Source organism: Triturus cristatus, chromosome 5_1 (assembly GCF_964204655.1).
Source record: "Triturus cristatus chromosome 5_1, aTriCri1.1, whole genome shotgun sequence".
In the NCBI taxonomy this organism is placed as follows: domain Eukaryota; kingdom Metazoa; phylum Chordata; class Amphibia; order Caudata; family Salamandridae; genus Triturus; species Triturus cristatus.
In genome coordinates, this window is record NC_140587.1 from 48,238,952 (window position 1) to 48,261,466 (window position 22,515).

Below are 22,515 nucleotides of genomic sequence, written 5' to 3' on the forward strand. Positions count from 1 at the left end.
AAAGTAGACTTGAAAATGCTGCAGCTATGCGGAGCATAGGTAAAGGGTGGATGAAAAAACATACAAGTAAAGCGGAAGCACTGTCTTTGGAAAACCCCAAAAACAAGATTATGAAAACTAGATAAAAAGGTGTTGTTTGGTTATTGCCCATTGGTAAGATAAAAAAATGAAAATTAACCTCAAATGTTTAGGTCTCACCTAGCGTTGCTGTGCACATGCAGAGCTCGCTCGGCGAGATTTATTGTAAATGAGGAGTTTGAGAAAAGGGCTTGAAGCCCCGCCCCTAATTTCCATTGGCTGGTGTCACCGTTTATGTTAAACGGTGGCCTACCATTGGAAATTAGGTGTGTGGGTTGCCTCACTTTCGCTTTTTGTGCCGGCCCACCCAGACTGGCTTGCCTGCTTTGCTGCTGTCGCAAAGCACTTTCTTATCTTTATGGGGCCATGTGTTTCTAGTTAGAAACACATGGCCCCATAAAACGAAGAGATCAATGCTTGTTTTTTACAGTCTAGAAGTGAACGTACTGTGTCTGCTGGTGCACGTGCTCTCAAGCCCAGCCTCTCTGCTCCTGCAATGCTGGAGCAGCGTAGGAGCTAGTTAAAGTGAGCTGTATGTAGCGCGCATCCACAGATGAAGACTTGCATTCCTCGTAGCACGTGTCCGCGCTGGGAAAAACTGTTCACGACACTTCCTAAATGTGTTTTAATGCGTTTCTATATTTTCTTTTCTTTATGCTGCTGTGGGTATGAGATATCCAGGAAGTTGTCTCTTCGTGGTTCCTAACACTAAAACGATAGCAGGGTTGCACTCAAGTGTTGCTTCCACAAAATGTACATACACTGAGGGGCTTGGCAGTCAGTGGTGCGGCTGGTGCAGTGGCACCGGGAGCCCAGGAGTGTGAAGGGCCCGGGGAAGTTAGGGGCCCACTGGCCCCAGTTTTGGGTGTCTCATCATATGTGAGCCCATTGTCGCAACCTAGGATACTGACTGTCCTACTGTGTCCACCCCGCACCCCGCCGCGAGAAGAGTTGTCAAGGAAAAGGGCCGTGCTCCACTTGTGTAAACACTTGCCTCGCAGCGCTTGCCTGAGCCGTATGACGCAAGTGAACGGGCCCTGCACACAGCGAGAGCCGAGACAGGCCGTCTAGGCCAACCGCCAGGAGTGCTTGGGATGCGATGGCACACCGGCCGCATCGCTGGGCAGCCGAGAGGGCATGCTGGTCCGGGCAGATAGATTTAGACATGTCACCTAAAAGCAGTGGTCGAAGTGGGCGGGATCGGAAGGGCACAGCGTGCCCCTACTTCTTCAATTCCAAGGATTCCGTTCCCCTACTTTTTTATTTTGAAAATGCGTCCCAGGACGCAAGAAATCACCATCGGCTTTAAATAAAGCTCGGCGTTTCCTGACGTTTGAGAACGGGCGGCAGAGAAGTAGCAGGACTCTGTCTTTTCCTTCTTGCTCAGAGAGGAAAAATACAGTGTCCACTTCTGCTATGCCGCTTCAGCTACCCCCCCCCCCAACTCTTTCATTCTTCCCTCTCTTTCTGTCTAGCAGTTCTTCTCTTACTGAAAACTGTGACTTCAGATGGGGTTCTCACTCTCTTTCCTCTCCTTTCTTTTATTTGCTCCCCTGTGAAATGGATCCAAGAATGAAAATCATTTTTGCTGGAAATGTCGTATTTTAATTCCAAAGTGCAGCATCTGGAATAAAAGGTTAAAAATATGAAAAATAACTAAATAAAGTAAGACAGAGTGGTAGCAAACTGGCCAGATTGATTTTATTCACACCCAAACACATTAGCGCCACTTTTACAGAGTTTGCCAGTGAAGCGCTATTTTTGTTTTCTTGTCTTTGTTTTCCCTGGGCTTGCAACTAGTGCACCAATCCTGGAGGTACTGCAAAGTGTGGATTGAAAAACACTATGTGTACTGCGGCTCTGCGTCCAGGGATGTGGTCTTATTACCATACTGCTAACATTTTGTAAGGATATCAGCAATGGACATTGAAATGGGTCCATTCAAGGCCCTGTAGTCATGTCCTTAACTTTTCAGGCAAAAACGCTCACTGATTTCTGAATAGTGAGTGTAAAAGCGTTAAGGTAACCATGTTGTTCCTGCTTACATTTCACATGGTTTGCTAAATTTTGCATTCCCTATGAGTGTTTGCTTTTTCCAGGATGTTGTTACTTTTTCTTTGTAGGCCGCATATTGCTCTTGTCTATTGCGTCATTTAAATTGCACCGCATCCAGGTGTTTATAGCCGGCAGCAATTGGGTTGTAGTTGAAGGCAGTGTGAGTTTTTCTCAGTGGGGCAGTATGGTGTTCAGTGGGGGAGAGGATGTGGCACTATGGCCAGAGCTGCTGAATTTGAAACTGGGGAACCAGGTTCAGCCTTAATAACCAGTCCACCAGACAACTCTCCTGAGAGAGCACAATCCCATGCTAGACCTTAGAAGGCTTCGCAAGACCTTAGAAGCGCTGGTGTCTTAGCACCAGCAGGTGGACCCTAGCGCTGGCAAGTCTGGGTTAACCTTCAAGGTTTGTCCACCACAATCCATACTGAAGTTCACCTCCAGTCTTGCGGGCAGGCCTATGAAGCAGCACAGCCAAGAACAACAGTTACTCTGTCACTGAGGTCACAGGACCCTTGAGAAGGGCCAGCTCTAGGGCAGTGTGACCGGGCGCTGACTTTGGGTGGAGGTATTATGTATGCAAGTATATTAAGGTTTTAAAATTGCTTGCTGCCTCCTTCCTGGCCTCCAGATATTTTCGGCAACAATAAAAATGTCACGATGACTCTGGTGTTTAATGTTCTTCCTAGAGAGAGATCGGAGTTTTGTCTAGTGGAAGTTTTGACTCATGGATAGGTAGCACAGAGGGTTAATGTGCCTGCTGCAAAGAACATGTACCAAGCAACTCACAAAGTGCACATAATGTAAATAGGTCAGTGGCTACTGCTTTTGTCAGAGAAATCCTTTTGTTGCTTTCAGTTTATAAGTGAAAATCCTAACATAGAACAGTGTGCTATTAACTGTCATCTAAGAGCTACATACAAACTGCAAGATATAAATTAGAGCATTGTGTTTTTTCCCACAGTTATCCTAATGTTGCAAAAAGTGTTCTTTTGGACAGAAATCAATTCTGATTATTAAAGAGAACCTCCAACCACGGTATTACGTTTTAAATTCGGAGTTTGTGTTTCTCCAGACCAATCACTATTAACCTATATGGCCTACTAGTATGGTTGTCATGTGACTCCTACACCTTGTAGTCCTTAGTCTTATGTAACATTTTCTATACAGTGATTTACACACATATTGATTGTCTCGAGAGAGTGTGGTTATGGAGACTTGAGGGGCACTGTTAAAGGGTGGTAGTGAGGGAATCCATGGCAGATGTGGTCATTGGGGGGGTAATAACAAACATTAATGCACAGGGCACCACCAGTGCTAAGGCCGGACCTGCCCTTGAGGCCAGTCTGCCTCACCCATAGGTACCTCCATTGGCCTTGTTTCAGAGGTAGTAGCTGCAACTCACCAGGGATTGGCAATGCAGAATTTGCACGCACACCAAATTAAGTTCGCAAACTTCACAGTCTGTCTGCTTCATTCACAAGCCCTTTTAACATGTACTGCTTGCTGTGGGGCCACTGGAATTAATTATGCAGCAAGCAAAGGAGGACAAAATTATGCAGCAGTGTTGACTAAATTATGCATAAAAAAAGGCTGCAGAGTAATGCAGTATATTTTCTGATATTTTATCATGTGTACACATGCTAACAGTCTCTGGAAAGATTTTGCCTTATTAGTACCAGTGTAAAATACAAATGCAACAGTGAGAAAGGTGATCAGTCAACCTTTGCAATAAGCCATGCACTCCGCAGCAAAACAACACATTTTTTATTAACTTTTGATACGTTTGAGCTATAAACAATTTATTAGCTTAAACGGTCAGATCATGCAGCAGATCTTGCATTATGAGGCAAATATGGCAGAGCCATAATGATATAGAAAACATTTGCAAACTAGGATATTTTGCCATTCTTGTTGGAACTGTTGTTGTGGAAAAAGGGAGAAGTGCTGATGACAGACTCCATGGTTCGGCGACAATGGCTTGGGCTTCCACATTTTATGGTATTTGGGACATTCTGTGATGAGAAGCATATCCCACTTTGTGAATGTGTTTTAATGTCAATAACTCATTATAACCTTAAATAATCATGTGTATCCACTGGTTGATTAAACTGGGCTGTGAAATGCCAAACAAATACTAACAAGCATTGAAAATGCAATAGGTCTTGCCTTTGTTTAAGTTAAAGCCATTTACTTTGCTAATGGTATTGTATTTTAGCTTTGCATTATTTAGTGTATGTTTGTGATATGTGCATGTATTTGCTCTCCCCTCGCCACTTTCGTCTGCCTCATGCTATTGTAATCCTCACTATACGAAATGAACACACATACTATTCTTCTATTCATTCACCTTCCCAAATCTGAAACACTGCTCTTTTCCTACTAGTGCTATGCTTTAAACTACTGCACAGCTAACAAAACAATTATTACTACAACTACAACATATCACACATATACACTAAATAATGCAAAGCTAGAATACAATACCATTAGCAAAGCAAAAGGATTTAACTTAATCAAAGGCGAGACCTATTGCTTTGCAAATGCTTGTTCTTTATAACTCGGTAAGACAGGTCTCCTATATCATTTGAATGATGTATCATTTGCATCACTAAATAGCCAAACCCATTAAGTAGTGGCGCCTTTGGAGGGGGGCCAGAAAGGGACCATGCCCCAGCTGTAAGTGCCCCCACTTTTGCCGCACTACCATAGCTGCTCAAGGTATCAGGATGCCACAGAGAAAAAACAAACAGAAACTGATCCTTGCAACACAGAATTTGTTTAGGTTACCTTTCCTTTCAAAGCAGTGTTGTTTGCTTAAAAGTTTTCCAGGTCTGCTCGCTTCACAATCACCTGGGGAAGGACCGATGTCACACAGCGGCAAGGGTGGTCACCTGGAAATCCCAGCACTGAGTATGTTTGCCGGTTGTCTTTGGAGACTGTAAGCAGCTGATATACCCATTAAGCAGTGTCAAAACACCCCTGAACATCGAAGGGTTTATCAAGAATATTTAAAAAAAACTTTCTTTTAGGTGAGGAAAGGGGGGGGGGAGAGGCTTGATGTGTGCATAAGTGCCTCTCAGGCAATACTTAGCATGAGCCCCTTCCCCCTCCAAGAACACACCCCCCACAGAGATTTTTTTATATTAAGTTGGCAGAGCTGCATTTCATGTCCAGAGGAATACTGAGAATGATCATTTTTCCATCACTGAATAGAACGGAAGTAGGTTTTCAAAATAACACATTTCAAACAAACTGGAGTGCCACCAATAAAATACATCTATATTATTTAAAATAACACCACTAGTGTTTCAGGGCGTGCAGGTCCATAAAGGAAAGTAATTTGTGTTACTGAATAAGCACTTAAATAGCTTTGCAATTGTTCCAAGACTATCTTTACACCATTGCTGTATGACGTCTCTCTCTACACTGACATAACCGCTTTACTCTCCATTAGAAAATGACACATGATATAAGGCAATGAAATATCACACACGAGCACAATGAAAACATGCAAATGTCACACATAGACTGAAAACTTGGCAACTTTGGACAGTGGGTTGGGGGGGAAGGGGGTGCCATGCAAAGGGAATACCATGTACCAGTCAGATCCTGGTTCAAGACTGACTCTTCGGCTGTGAGCCTCAGTTTGCAAGTCTCCGTCTCAATACCTCAAGGGATTGTAAATTGTTTGGACACGGAAGGTCTCATGTAAACAGAAGTCCAGGGCCCAGTTACTTAAATCCCAATCCGATGTCACTTTAACATTTTCTCACCGACTGTAGAATACTCACCTTTATGAAAACTACACACGCAACTGACAGAAGACATGAGTGACAGCACCTCTAGTGTTTTCAACTCTGAACACATATCGTAACAGATCATAGTTCTTCACTAGACTGCGTTTACATACAAACTCCGACATGTTCATGACACCATGAGCACCTCTCCGGTGCCTACCTTTAGTTACGGGCGCCATCCGGACTGTAAACTCAAAAGAAAACTCTTTCAAATATCCCATACCACAATCAATAAACAGAACGCAGGTCTGGCAAGATGGCGATCTTTAAATTTGGCGCTAAAGCAGACAAGCTAACAACAGATCAGACCGCCCCTTAAAGCAGGAAACTAGAACACTTCCTGTGAAGCCAGCTCCTGCGCTGCCATATTCGGATAACTGTCTTACAGTAGACATAAAAGAGAGACTAAATCAACAAGGTTCACAGAAGCTCTTGGGAAGGTGCATTTATTTGTATTTAGCAAGCAGGGGAATTGTTTGACTGCACGGTCCAGGGGACTTTTATAGGCTTAATACACAGGGCAGGTTAACAAGCCTGTCCCTAATGTGGTTGTCGCGCCCTGTTTATTCCAGGGTATGGATAAGTTTCCATCATAAAGAGAGTAGCACCTAAAATAAAATGTTCAAGTCATTTAGATATACAATTGTATACACATCAAACTTGTTTTTTACATTATTATAATCGCGTATTTAATATTATGCTGTCCCCCCCCCCACATGCTCACAAATCTAACCTAAAACGGAGGTAGGCATTTCGTTGTATTGAGCGGGCCGTATATGCATCATTATAGATGTTAAGGGAGTATTTAGTCTCAAAGATGGCCGTCTGCAACACCTTATGCAAGAAAGCCAGTTGTCTTCTATCGCCACAATTTCTACTGAAGTTCAACGGTCATGGCCTTCCATCCTCATCACGTGACTCATTCTGTTCGCTTGCCGACTGAATTATTACCCAGAGCATTACGATCAATGGACCACGAGTGACTTGGGTTTTGTCCTATCATGAGTAAAACAAGCCTACACGGCAGGCAGAACAAGCGCTGTGCAAAAACAAGCCCACACATCACATATTCTCCACTGTCAGCCTGCACAAAAATAAATGAGACTGCGTGTCTCAAAAAGAGAGATATGCCTATGCATCATCAGTATTTTGATACGCCAAGTAATGCCTCAAAGTCAGTAGTCTTCAAAATACTTAATGCCAAGCCGCGCTTAAGCAAAATAAATGACTGCCCCACCAGTCAGGCAATGACAGCTAATACTTTCTCACATGCTAACATTAACAAGCATTGGCTCACGGAGAAGCTCACGGAGAACATCAAAGCGGCCGCAATATTAGGTGTTTCGAGGGAAAGATAACAAAATGTAAACAGTAAAGAGTATGCAGCGTTAACCACATACACGGATGGGAATGAGTAGTTAGGCCACAGGAAATTGATAAGAAAGACACCAAAGGGAGAACATGCTACAACATATAGAAACGGAAGAAAGTAAACTGGCAAGCATATGGACAAATACAATGTGAAGGTGGGTTGTAGGCCGCTTTTAAGTTATATTAAAAACATGGCCAACAGCCCAAGATTTATTTCATTGCCCAAGACCACACTTCTAAAAACATAACGCCTTTATTTTCACGCTGAAAGGAGGAAAAACAAGGCAGTTCAGTGTATGCCACAAATATAGAATACATTGCACATATTGTTTTCTTTAAGGTGGTACCTCTACTTCCAAAGGTTCCAATGGTAGGGGCAGCCCAGAGGCGTGAACGAGAGCTTTCCAAAGCAGTAGTTTAGAGTTTGGAAATGAAGAGCAGACACCAGGCTTTGAGAAGATCTTAGGATGGTAATCAAGGCGAGGTATGCAGATTACCAGGATAAAGTAACTCTGGCACCTTGTTGTCTGGACACCATGCTTCTAGTTCTAGTCTTTTCAGCTAAAAAAAAACATTGCCATCAGGTTGGTCAGTCCACCTGGATCCATGGAAGCAAGCCATGACTCAACTCCCAGAACACATTCAGGTGTCAAATGAAAGCTCAGCCTGGAAAGACTGATTCCTTACAACAGGAAATGAGGTTGAAATATTGTCAGGGCTGATGATGGGTGCACCTGGGGCAGGAGTATGGTATTGCAAGGCCGAAGACCGTGCACCGCAACACATGCTGGGAACATGCTGCTGGAGTGGAGGGGCCTCCTGGTATCCAGAACCCACAGTTTTCCCTGGCAGACTCCTCTTAGATAAGCTGCTCTGTGGCCTCAGAGAATCTACAGACAGCGTACAGAAATCTCTTACTTGTACTGGGAAGTCACTACAAGCTGGTACCTTCTTCTCTCTACTTTGGGTAGATGGGAAGTTAAGCCGAAAGCTGGTGTTTTCTGCCCCTTATCGTCCCAATCGTAGGATTGGTATCGGTGCGCTCGTCCAATAGTGCATGATGCATTGCCAGTTTCAGTACAGGGCATAGCATGAGACACATGGCAGAAGGCAGAGGTCTGCTTTCAGATCAAGCTCGACACCACAACTTGACTGCAGTTCTCTCCTTTGGTCCCCGACACTCTAACAGTTTCTTGGGCAGTGAGTTTCTGGAAAACTGCAGGAATTTGAGGCTGGTGTGGAAACAACCACCGTTGGCCAGAATAGTGGAAATCAAGGAGAGGCGCAGTGATGGATGCAGAGGCTTTGGCAGTGGAGTGAAAGTCTGAGTGTGTCTTTCAGCAGTGGTTTTGTTGAGTCCAAGGCGGGCAGGCCCAAGACGCTGCTTACATCTAGTCCATAGCATCCTCATAGAGACCAGGATCGGGGGATGGGGTCAGCCGTCAATGTCCCAGCTGAAAAGATGATGTTTCACCAGCATGTCCTGCACACCTTCCTTCAGCTGTGGTTTCTCCTTCTCCTCTTGCTTGACGGGAAGCTCCCAGTCCTGGGATAGGCTGAAAGCAAATTTACACAGGACCCTGAGTTCGCATTTTAGCTGGACCCAGCCAGGGCTGCGCAGGAACGACCACTGTTGGTACCACTTCTCTACGGTCTGCAGGATGGAGCAGAGCACCTCCAACCACAGATGCATCACCTGTTCATTGAGCCCAAAACTGATCAGGGATCGCAGCTTGACGTCCATCTGGGCATGTTCACCGACTGGACTGCCCGATAGAGCAGTTCTTCTGGCCTCAGAACTTTTCCATCTTCATCCAAGCAGCGGGATTTGGTAATTTTGGGGCCACAAATCATTATAAAAGTTTTCTTGTAGTTTGGCTCTAGTCCCAGGTCCTTCGTAAAACAGACATAACTGGCAATTATTTTTTTTAGGCCATTCGAAGTCCTTGCTACGAGTACCGCGTTATCCACATAGAGAAGCGCTGGCACGACCTTTTTCTCCACTTGTGGGACATTAGCCCCTACTGAAACCAAGGTGTTCTCCAATTCATTAGTGTAGAGGAGAAATAGGATTGGGGCAAGGACACAACCTTGGAGCACCCCGCGCTTGATGTCAAACATCTCTGAACACTCCCTGGCAATGCCATACCTCTCTGAAGCAGAAAGATTGTGATGAAGAAGTCTCAGTAAAGAGACCAGGCCCGTGTCGACTCCCATGTTAATTAAAATGTCCCACAGCTTAGAGCGTGAGACATAGTCAAAGGCACTGGTCAGGTCCAGCCAGATGAGTGGAAGCCCCCTTTGCATATTTATATTTGGCCAAAATAAGGTGAAGATTAAGGCACTGTTCAATTGTGCCTAGGCCCTTCCTAAAGCCATACTGGCTGGAGGCCAAGATGTGGTTTGCGTTAATCCAGTCCAGTAGGCGATCTAGCACAACTCTCCCGATAATTTTGACGGAAGAATCCAAAAGGGGAAATTGGTCGATAACATTTGGGGTGGTGCACATTACCTTTTTTTAAAATAGGCACAATGACTGATGAGCGGCAAGACTTCGGCACTCCCTCATTACAAACGGAATTAAAGACTGCAGTAAGTACCGGAGTCCAGAATACTGGATCTTCCTTAAAAAGGTCCAATGGGTTTCCATCTGGTCCTGGAGCCTTCTTGCCTTTGCTACACTCAATTGCCTTTCAGACTTCCTCTTCATTAAAAACAGGGTTTTGACATGCTAGGTTTGACTGTCCTGACTCAACTGTAACAGCAGAGTCAAAGGAAAGAAGACCAGCGTAGTGCGTCACCCAAGTCTCGGGTGATATATGGAAAGTTACAGTCTCGCCTGGTAAGGTAGGAGATAAGACTGACCAAACAGCTTTTCAGAAAGCGTTGGGATCCTTGGAGTGACAAGTGCCCACTATTAATTCCCACCTCTTCTCCTTCAAAGCTGACTTTCTCTTTTTAGTGGCAAGTTTGTACAGTTTCCTAATTTCCCTAATCAAAAATCAAATCTCTGGGTTTTTGCTTCAGAGCCCTGCGTAGAATGTTATTAGCTTCTCTGCAGGCATTGTCAAACCATGGATGTGCTTGAGTGCGAGGCTGGGTGATGGGTCAAGAGAATTAAAAAAAAACTTTATATAATAAGTCCACAAAACTAGACAGGATACAGGCTGAGTCGTGTGGCATGCAATCACAACGATGCAGCAGGGTTGAACTGATGGGTATTACCTGGGAGATTATGCTGTTCATGTTTGCTGAGCGCCATGCCACCCTGCGGCCTGCGTCCTTGGTGGATAATAACTGGGTGGATGAGGGCTTGGGCCTCTGCCGCATGAGTGGGAGTGCTATCTTGACAAAGATCAGATTGTGGTCGCTATAAGACGGAATAAGGACCTCGCAGTCCTTAATAAGGGGAACCATACTCCTGGTGACTAAAATATAATCAATGATAGTTCCTGCCCCCGTCCTATAAAGGTGGGAATGTAATGATCTGTCAGTATGGGGGCCCCATTAACTATACCCCTTTCTAACAAGTAGGGAGATAGGACCCGCCCCCTAGCATCCATCACATTGAGATCCGACTCTTGGGCAATTGGCTCAAAGGTAGTTGGAGAAAAAGACGGAGGATACCCCAATTTTGCATTGAAGTCCCCCACCAACAGCAGCTTAAAGGGACAGTCCACTCGAGCTTCTCTCCCCGCAAGCATATCAATTAACACGAATAGGCCGTGGGAGTCCCCCTTGGAAGAAAAATTGTTATTGTAGAAATTTACCAAATACAGCTTATTACTATCATTCCAGGTAAGGCAAAAGGTCCGTGCTTCCCCCTGTTCCTGGGATACTTGTACGATCAGGCCAGCGATTTCCACTTTAAACCAGTCCGACAGGCCCCCTTTAGCTCTACCTGCAGTAGATGGAATAGCGGGCAGGCTAAAACAAGTAAACCCATCGAAAGTGATATCCTTGCTCTCCCAAGTTTCTTGCAAGAAGACTATTTCAGAGGTCAAGATAAAAGATCGCCAACCCTCCAATTTAATCTTTGAAGCTACTCCCGCTATATTCTAGCTTAGAATTTCCAATCCTACGTTGTCTATTATTATTTTCTATAACCACGCACACACTGGCCCCTAGACGGGAAGGGTTCGTATAGGGACCGGGGGCAGTTGATGGACAGTAGTTAACCTAGCAAGGACCTCCTCAGAGTTCTCGAGGTCCAGTACTGCATCCCGCGGATTATCTGAAGAGGAATTATTCACTTGTACAGCTGGGATAGAGTTACAAGGAAACCCAACCTTCTCCATAGGGCCAGACACCATGGGCGGATTTGATGTCGGGGGGAGGTAGGAAATAGGGTAAAAACTAAATTATCAGATAGCCTATCCACCTCCTGGAGATCAGGACACACAGTCACATCCTTGAAACGTCAGTCGATATCTACGATCGGTTTGTCAAATGGAGAGATACAGAAGGAGGGGGTCTAGGCGGCACAGAGTCAAAAAGAACAAGGCTATCCAGAGTGCGATATTGATTGGCAAGATGCTGATAAAAATAGCCAAGTGGGACTATCTTGATGGACCATTCCGTGCAAGCTTTGTTCAATATTTCCTTTACTAATGTCGGGGTACGAAAATTAATCACAGTAACATCTCCATTATTACCATGTCCTCTACCCATACCCCCAATGCCTCCCACCTTTCTAGCCATCAAAATGTCTTTTGATATGTCCCAGTTACCAGCGGCGTTATTGTTCAGCCAGTGAATGGATTTGTTCATCAGGCCTCTAGTCGTTTCCATGTTGGTTGCTGTGAGCCTGGGCACATTAGTCAATACAACGACGTACAGGGCGAATGCTGGGGGAAGATCTATTACCGGAAGGATGGCCTGGTTGGCGTGTGGCTGAACACCAGCATTGCTCTCGGTGGAAATGGTAGGAGTAAAGTCAGAGGCTAAATGCTGGGTACAAGAGGAAGCCATTAGATCCGACGATTTCACCAGGTTGGATTAAATTTTCACTAGAAGATCAAAAATGGGCGTAACTTGGAGTCCAGGAGGTCGCCAAGGCATTTTTCTGAAACCGTACCAGGTGTTCTCATTAGCCTCAACCAAGCCACCGGTTGGGACTCCATTTGGGTCCTTATTCTTCGGGTGAATTTTGATGGTTCTAGCAGAGTTTTTTGGCTTGCTGGATTTAACAAATTTTCTCCTCCGCTTGGCTCTCGGGTGGTCTCCCCTTCAGAGCCACAAAGCTGAACACCACCATCTGTGCCAATAAGACCTGACACAGGACCCCCTCCTGGTACTTACCCCGAGCAGACTAAACCCTCACCCTTGTTGTAGACTAGCGAGATAGAACAAGCCTGGCTCGTATGCGCCACAGGGGAGCATGTTGCACTGATATACTCTGGGTTGCTGGCACACTGCGTTGGCTTTGATCAATAGGTGGATAAATAGGGTCTTCAAGTGTGAGGGAGAGACGCGCTCTACCAACCAAATCTCATTTGTGATCATGTCCACAGCTCGGGTGAGATAATTGTCAATAGTTGAGCGGGTGCGGGGGGCGGGGGTATCTTACTGGAGATGCTTGGGGCAACCTTTCTCTTGCCCATTGTAAAAGTTTTATCTGGCTTGGGACGTATTCCGAAATGTCAGGAAGCCTCGTTGCAGGTCTTAGGGGGGTGGCCCAGCCCAGCTTTGTCCGGGCTTTGACGGGCGCAGACTGGCCCGCCCTTGGCCCGGGCGCATCCGCGTGCGTCTCGTGCTGCGGAACCCGTGCAGGTGCAGATTGGCGGTGGCGGCAACGACCGCGAACCGAAGGCACCTGGGGCTTGTAGGTAGTCTGACCCCTCCTCTTAGGACACAAAAACGGGCAACCGTTAATACATATTTGTCTGACTATGGCTTCCTTGGCGTTGGTGGAATGGGAAGCTTTTAAAGTGGAAGTGCATGGAGCCTTGATTGGAGCAGTGGTGGGTGCTAGGCACGAGGTCATTAGGGAACTCACAAGCTTAGAGGATGAATGTGATAACCTGTAAAGGGAGGCGATGGAGAATGATAAGGCAGCAGCTGAATTGTGTGAAGCAAGAATCACACAAGCTGAGCTGTTAGAACACGTTTGACTGATTGACCAGAGAGCCTACACTCAGAGTACACACACACAGAAGCCGACAGAGTGGCACCCTCCTGGCTCAGTTAATTAGTGTGGAACCGTCTTCTAAGCCTATATTATCGATCAACACACTCACACAGAGACCAGTGGTAAGACAACTGGGGATCAACACAGCGTTCCAAGACCATTGCACCACTTTACACTACATGACTCTGCAGCCTCCAGACCCTGTAGAACTATCAACACCAAGCAGCTCTGCCCAGGGTGCCCGCACGGGAAAGCGAAGAACTTGCTGCTTCCATCAAGGCGAATGAGATTCGTGGCACCATCAGATATGGCCCACAATAAACACACTGCTCTGATGGAATTCTGTTGCAATTCTATTCCACCTATGCTGCAAAATTGGTGCAGAAGCTGGAGAAATTATATATTAGGTCCCTAGATATAGTCACACTACCCCCCCCCCCCTACAAGGGAACCTCTCACAACATCCCTGTTAAACCCCGGTATCGTTACTGAATACAAAATATAACATTCTCAGTAAAATTCTGGCCCGCTGACTGCTCCCGTTACTCCCGCACTTGAGCCACAAGGATCAATGTGGTTTTGTACCCCAACGCATCACCTCCTTGAACATAAGGGTCCTGTTTGGAATAATGGACGTAGCCCGAGACCACCCATATGCCGACTGCCTTTCCTTAGATATCCAAAAAGATTCCGATACCCTAGACTGGGACTCCATGCTTTCTGCTTTGATTCGCTAAGGGATACCCCCTGCTTGTATCTGGTGGGTGAAACCACTATATTCATCACCTACGTCCAGAGCCAGAACTGCTCCCTGTGTCTCAGATCCCTACCAAGTGTCTAGCCGCGCTCAGCAGGGTTGCCCTGTGTCCCTTCAACGCTTCATATTCGAGGTCGAGCCAATCGCATAGCGGATCTTTCAGGTGGCGGACCACAGAAGGGTCCCTATTGATCAAGTGGTGCATTCCGTGTCTCCATATGCCGATGACATGATGGGAGGGCAAATTAGAGACAGCCCAGTTGCTGTAATTGTTTGGCCACTTGTCAGGGCCGCATATTAATGCAGATAAATCTTGGGCTTACTTCTTTACTAATACCTATACAGAGACCACATTTAGATTCGGCGACACACAACTGCAAACAGCACCAAGCACCTTTCGCTAACTTGGGATTCAGATGTACAGAGAAACACAAGGAGCTGATTCACAGAGGTTAACTGAGACAAAATACAATTAGGGCCCGATTCACAGAACTAACTTAAGACAAAATCCTAAACTTACTACCATTTTGGTATTCACAGAAGGCACTTACTCATTTTGGTATTCACAGAAGGCACTTACTCATTTCAGTATTGAGAGAAGTTAGGAGTCCTAACTTTAGGACTCCTAAATGCCTTCTGTGAATACCGAAAGCCTTAAAATTAGGATTTTTCTCAGTTTAGTAGTAGTAAAGTTAGGAGTCCTAACTTTAGGACTCCTAACTTCTGTGAATACCGAAATGAGTAAGTTCCTTCTGTGAATACCAAAATGAGTAAGTGCCTTCTGTGAATACAAAAATGGTAGTAAGTTTAGGATTTTGTCTTAAGTTAGTTCTGTGAATCGGGCCCAATGTCTTTGGTCTCAGTTAGACTTAAGACCAAAACGTAAGTTAAACTGAGACAAAAGTCTAGCTTTACTCCTCGTAAATGCCTTTGTGAATACCGAAAGTCATAAAGTCAGACTTTAGTTTACCTTTGTGGATGGGGCCCCATTATCTATTGGAGGGTAACCTCATACAGACGATTAACACGCTGCGATCTCAAGTGTCGTTTGGGTCATATTAAACCAGTTGATAGCGGGCCGTCTGTCCCTGGTGAAAATGGTGATGTTGCCACGCTTGCTGTACCACTTTGTGAATTTACCGAGGATAACACTGGCATGGGCGTTTAAACTGTTGAACACCATACTGATTGATCTCACATGGAAGAGGGGGCCCCACAGAGTCAATCTACATAAACTGCAGTTACTAACGTGTAGGGGTGGCATGGGGGCTCCAGACTTCAAAGCGTATTGTATAGCCGGACAACTATAGTGGCTATCTTGCTGGCTGATTGGGCGTAATTTGACGTGTTCGAAATAGGATACACCGCGGCCCTAGTTAGTCAGGGACGATTACATAGGCTGGTGTGTTCCGAAGCCTCAGCTCTGCACATTGGCTCACTTTTACCGTGCATAGCCCTAGCCTACTGGAGACTGGCGCTGAAATATGCCATTGCACGGGCACCTTATGCACCAAATATCCCACTCTGTGGCTTGCCCACCCCCTCAGGCATACTGACGGCACGCAGGCGGACTCCATGGAACAGGCAGATGCCAAAGAACCCATCACTTTTGAATTACTCCAAGCACTACATATTGTGGGACACGGGAGGCACTTAAAACGATGGCTCTACCGGGGACTACGGAACACCTCACGACACCACTCACTTCCCTGAAAGCTGAATGGGAGACTGACCTGACTAGGGAGCTCGCGGATAAGGAGGGGTCCTGGTTACTAGAATACCCCAAGAAAATATCACGCAACTCAAGATTCAAATGTATCCAATACTCCATATTACATAGGGCATTTTCAACCCAACACAAAATCCACAAAATGTTCCCAATGGCCCCTTGACGTGCCCACGCTGTCGCGCCCCGGAAGCTGATCTAGTACATATGCTTTGGACTTGCCCTTCCCTGATTGGTTACTGGGGTGGGTTTCAGCGGCACTAACACGCCTGACTGCCCTGCATCAGTGGAACAGGCCACAGCACTGTATATTGGGGTTATCCCCGCGGCCCAGAAACTCTAAAGTGACACAGCGCTTCGCGGGCCTCTCTCTGCTCCTGGTCAAAAGACTGCTTACGAAATGCTGAAAGTCCCCACAGGCTCCTAGGGCAGTTACCTGGCAGGAGGAAGTTTTGCAATGGGACTTGGCAGAAAGTAAGGCTCTGAGGAGGGAAGGATATAGGGGCCTACATAAAAAACCTATATCGTTGAAATGGGACACACTAATGGAAGGCTTCCAGGAGCAGACTTTAGAGCCCTGAAGAGTAGGGAGGCCTGCTGGGACTCTGGGTACCAAGCGGGGGGACTCTCTGCGTGGGCGGCACCACCCCCATTGACTTCCGGGTGGACCTCTTCCTTCCTGAACCAGAAGTCGCTAGGCAGTCCGCAGCGTAGCAGCATATATCTATTGGAATCCGCCTACTGCACACACATCTCCTCGATTATAACTCATCCATTACATGATACGTCACTGGTAACAGGGTGGGAGGCTTGGGGGGAGGTTGCGGCTTTTTATATATAGCATATTTCATGACATGTCGATTGCTTCTAATACAGACTAATTGATCCCTGTATGTATATTACCATCTACGTATGTTAATTTATTAGGTGGCTTAATGTGCTGTATTCTTACTGTATAACAAACATGTAATAAAGTTTGTGTTAAAAAAAAGATATATTAACAGCAATGGTTTTCACAGCACAGCGCAAGCGCCATGCTGGCGACACTTAAAAATTGACCATGCCGCTATTCCACTCAGATGATGGAATGCCGCTTCTGTGTGATGAAGGTGTCTAGACGCTGAACTGTGTATATAAAAGCTCAAGTGCCCCCTGCTGGCAGGACAGTGATGGTAAAAAAAAGGGCTAACTTAATATTCTTGTTCCGTATGTCACACTGCCCCCTGCTGGCAGGATAGTGATGGCAAATAAGGGCTAACGCATAATTCTCGTTCCGTATGTCACACTGCCCCCTGCTGGCAGGATAGTGATGGTGAGTAAGGGCCAGTGCACACTTCTGTTTCCGTAGGTCATACTGCACCCTGCTGGCAGGATAGTGATGGTAAATAAGGGCTAACACATAACTCTCGTTCCTTATGTCATACTGCACCCTGCTGGCAGGATAGTGATGGTAAATAAGGGCTAATTTATAATTCTCGTTTCTTAAGTCACACTGCCCCCTGCTGGCATGATAGTGATGGTGAGTAAGGGCCAGTGCACACTTCTGTTTCTGTATGTCATGCTGCGCCCTGCTCGCAGGACAGTGATGGTAAATAATGGCTAACGTATAATTCTCGTTTCTCGTCACATTGCATCCTGCAGGCAGGACAGTGATGGTAAATAAGGGCTAATGTATAATTTACGCTCCTCGTCACATTGCACCCTGCAGACAGGACAGTGATGGTAAATAAGGGCCAGTGCACACTTCTTGTTCCTTACATCACATTGTCTTGTGCTAGCAGGACAATAATAATGGTGAATAAGCGGCAGTGCATACTTCTCGTCCCTTTTGTCACATTGTCCCCTGCTGGCAGCACAGTGATGGTAAATAAGGGCTATTTATGCTTCTGCTTCCTTATGTCAGACTGTCCCCTGCTGGCAGGACAGTAATGGTAAATAAAGGCTAAAATAAACTTCTCCTTTCTTATTTCACAATCCCCCCAACTGGTAGGTTAATGGTGGTAAATAAGGGCATTTGCACTGCTGCTTCCTTATGTCACACTGCCCCCAACTGGTAGGACAGTGATGGTAAATAAGGTCCAGTGCAACGCTTCTTGTTCCTTACATCACCTTGGCTTGTGCTAGCAGGACAATACTAATGGTGAATAAGCTGCAGTGCATAATTCTCGTTCCTTTTGTCACATTGTCCCCTGCTGGCAGGACAGTAACGGTAAATAAGGGCTAACGCATAGTTTTCGTTCCTTATGTCACGCTGCCCCCTACTGTCAGGACAGTGATGGTAAATAAGGGCCAGTGCACACTGCTGCTTCCTTATGTCATACTGCCCCCTGCTATCAGGACAGTGATGGTAAATAGGTGCCAGTGCATGCTTCTCATTCCTTATGTCACACTGCCCCCTACTGGCAGGACAGGGATGGTAAATAATAGCTAGTGCACAATTCTGCTTCCTCATGTCATACTGCCTCCTGCTGGCAGGACAGTGATGGTAACTATGGGCCAATTCGTATTTCTCCGTCCTTATGTTACACTGCCCGCTGTTGGTATGTTAGCAGTGGTAGAAATGACTGTCACGTAGTTTTAATTCGTATGGCACACTGCCTCTTGCTGGCATGCCTGAGGTACTATTTAAGGACTAACACATACTTCTCATTTACACCCTGCAGGTCTCATTGACATTCATATCTATTGACCTTGAACCTAATCCTACGTGCACCGCTGACGCCTTGTCTGTTTTCGATGGTGCCAAGACCACATCCCCGCTTATTGGCAAATACTGCAGATCCAAGCCAGGTGTACCACTGACCTCCACCGGGAGCTCCCTTCTGCTCCAGTTCCACAGTGATGGCTCATTGAACATGAAGGGATTCCAGGCCACCTACACCTTCGGTAAGTATATCTGCATTAAAGGGACCTACTGGCTCTTCATCACGGAGGCTAAGCACAGCAGGGAGGCGTCTGTTCTTATCTGGGAAGAAGTGTCAGAAGACATCTGTGGCACCATGGCATGCGCTCTAGTTTAGTGTGCATGGGGTTAGCCTGTACCCCCTAGATGCTGAGTCTGCGCAGAAGAGATACCCAATGCTCTAGCAAGAATACAGTATGTACAAACAGCACAAATTGCCCTGTAGTCCATCCAATAACCACAGGGGTCATGAAGGTGCCTTTCTTGCCTTAAGGGCCAGTTGAAGATATTTATACAAATTCTACATGGAATGGATGTAGGGGTGTGACCCAAGTGTATTGGAAGGCTGAACCACTCACATGTCCACTAATACTCAAACAAAGTTTCAACACCTGGGGCCTTACTTTGTGAAAGTCCTGCCTGGGCTGTCACATGTGATGTAAACTAGTGAAAGGTTGTGCAATTTAGACCAGAGAGCAAGACTCAATGAGTAGGGGAGCGGGGCAGAGAAACGTTAATATGCAAGTATAAATTGACCTTAAATAGTCAGCATTCAAGGTCAACATGTGGAGGATTGCACAGGTCTGATCAATGAGCACCACTCGGTAAGGGATTGAGATTGGTGTGGTAGCAGCAGGAAAGGATTAACGTACATGTATTCTGTACACGTATACTATATAAAAGAGCAATCTTGAATTCCTGAGAGCTCTGAAATAGTTTTCCACTCACTCCTGAAGTCAGGGTGTGGGATTCAGATACACTTTCAGATACAGCTGTGGCCACTGTTGGACCATTTCACATCTCCCGAGGATGCCCATAACAAAAGGGCACTAGTGCCAATTAATGAATATCCTTGTCTCTCACCAAGTAGCCCTTGTAGCAGTGACATGTATCAAAGTGCCAATTAATAAATAGCCTCGTCTCCACCATCTAACTCTGGTAGTAGTGACACTTGCTGAAGGACACTAGTGCCAGTTATTAAATAGCCTTGTCTCCCACCATCTAACTCTGGTAGTAGTGACATGTGCTGAAGGACACTAGTGCCAGTTATTAAATAGCCTCGTCTCCACCATCTAACTCTAGTAGTAGTGACATGTCGAAGGGCACTAGTGCCAATTAATAAATAGCCTCGTCTCTACCATCTAACTCTGGTAGTAGTGACACGTGCCAAGGGCACTAGTGCCTGTTAATAAATAGCCTCCTCTCCCACCATCTAACTCTGGTAGTAGTGACACGTGCTGAAGGGCACTAGTGCCAGTTATTAAATAGCCTTGTCTCTACCATCTAACTCTGGTAGTGGTGACACGTGCTGAAGGACACTAGTGCCAGTTAATAAATAGCCTCGTCTCGCACCATCTAACTCTGGTAGTAGTGACACGTGCCAAGGATACTAGTGTCAATTAATAAATAGCCTTGTCTCCCACCATCTAACTCTAGTAGTAGTGACACGTGCCAAGGATACTAGTGCCAGTTAATAAATAGCCTTGTCTCCCACCATCTAACGCTGGTAGTAGTGACACGTGCTGAAGGACACTAGTGCCAGTTAATAAATAGCCTTGTCTCCCACCATCTAACTCTGGTAGTAGTGACACGTGCTGAAGGACACTAGTGCCAGTTAATAAATAGCCTTGTCTCCCACCATCTAACTCTGGTAGTAGTGACACGTGCCAAGGGCACTAGTGCCAGTTAATAAATAGCCTCACTTCCCACCATCTAACGCTGGTAGTAGTGACACGTGCTGAAGGACACTAGTGCCAGTTAATAAATAGCCTTGTCTCCCACCATCTAACTCTGGTAGTAGTGACACGTGCCAAGGGCACTAGTGCCAGTTAATAAATAGCCTCACTTCCCACCATCTAACGCTGGTAGTAGTGACACGTGCTGAAGGACACTAGTGCCAGTTAATAAATAGCCTTGTCTCCCACCATCTAACTCTGGTAGTAGTGACACGTGCCAAGGGCACTAGTGCCTGTTAATAAATAGCCTCCTCTCCCACCATCTAACTCTGGTAGTAGTGACACGTGCTGAAGGGCACTAGTGCCAGTTATTAAATAGCCTTGTCTCTACCATCTAACTCTGGTAGTGGTGACACGTGCTGAAGGACACTAGTGCCAGTTAATAAATAGCCTCGTCTCGCACCATCTAACTCTGGTAGTAGTGACACGTGCCAAGGATACTAGTGTCAATTAATAAATAGCCTTGTCTCCCACCATCTAACTCTAGTAGTAGTGACACGTGCCAAGGATACTAGTGCCAGTTAATAAATAGCCTCGTCTCGCACCATCTAACTCTGGTAGTAGTGACACGTGCCAAGGATACTAGTGCCAATTAATAAATAGCCTTGTCTCCCACCATCTAACTCTAGTAGTAGTGACACGTGCCAAGGGCACTAGTGCCAGTTAATAAATATCCTCCTCTCTAACCATCTAACTCTGGTAGTAGTGACACGTGCCAAGGGCACTAGTGCCAGTTATTAAATAGCCTCGTCTCGCACCATCTAACTCTGGTAGTAGTGACATGTCGAAGGGCACTAGTGCCAGTTAATAAATAGCCTTGTCTCTACCATCTAACTCTGGTAGTAGTGACACGTGCCAAGGGTACTAGTGCCACTTAATAAATAGCCTTGTCTCCCACCATCTAACTCTGGTAGTAGTGACACGTGCTGAAGGACACTAGTGCCAATTAATAAATAGCCTTGTCTCCCACCATCTAACTCTAGTAGTAGTGACACGTGCTGAAGGACACCAGTGCCAGTTGATAAATAGCCTCGTCTCCACCATCTAACTCTGGTTGTAGTGACATGTCGAAGGGCACTAGTGCCAATTAATAAATAGCCTTGTCTCCACCATCTAACTCTGGTAGTAGTGACACGTGCCAAGGGCACTAATGCCAGTTGATAAATAGCCTTGTCTCCCACCATCTAACTCTAGTAGTAGTGACACGTGCTGAAGGACACTAGTGCCAGTTGATAAATAGCCTCGTCTCCACCATCTAACTCTGGTAGTAGTGACATGTGTCAAGAGTTCTAGAGCCTAATAAAAAATAGCCTCGTAACTAGCAGACTGGACTACGGTAACGTCCTCTACACTGGACTCAACAAAACCCTGCAACTCAAGCTCCAAACCATCTAGAACACCGCAGCCAGACTCGTCCTCAGAACCGCACGACACAAGCACATGACCCCGCACCTATGAGACCTCCACTGGCTCCCCATCGAGAAGAGAGTAACCTTCAAGCTACTCACCCACGTCTACAAATCCCTCCACAACATCGCACCCAAATACCTCAACGAAAGAGTCTCCTTCCACATACCCACAAAGAACCTCCGCTCCGCCGACCTCACCTTGGCAGAGACCTCACGCATCTGCAGAACCAGAGCAGGCGGAAGAGCCTTCTCCTACGTTGCAGCAAAGACCTGGAACAAGCTCCCAGTCAACATCAGATGCTCCCCCACTCTGCACACCTTCAGGAAGAACCTCAAGACCTGGCTTTTCAACTGATCTGCAGCTGCACCCCCCCCCCCCTTCCCAGCACTTTGAGACCCTCACGGGTGAGTAGCGCGCTTTATAAACCCCTGATTGATTAAGCCTCCCCTCCCACCATCTAACTCTGGTAGTAGTGACACGTGCCAAGGATACTAGTGCCAATTAATAAATAGCCTCCTCTCCCACCATCTAACTCTGGTAGTAGTGACAC

The 22,515-nt window shown here is 46.1% G+C and overlaps 1 protein-coding gene across 2 annotated transcripts in view; it reads left to right on the top strand.

The window, feature by feature from the left end:
• The window catches only part of LOC146830133 (embryonic protein UVS.2-like), an 81,508-nt gene that overhangs the window by 57,505 nt on the left and 1,488 nt on the right, over positions 1–22,515 (top strand). For both annotated transcript variants that reach the window (XM_085604015.1, XM_085604017.1), the window contains one exon: positions 18,581–18,803. In XM_085604015.1, coding sequence (XP_085460141.1) covers positions 18,581–18,803 — 223 coding nt within the window. The remainder of the gene's footprint in view (positions 1–18,580; positions 18,804–22,515) is intronic.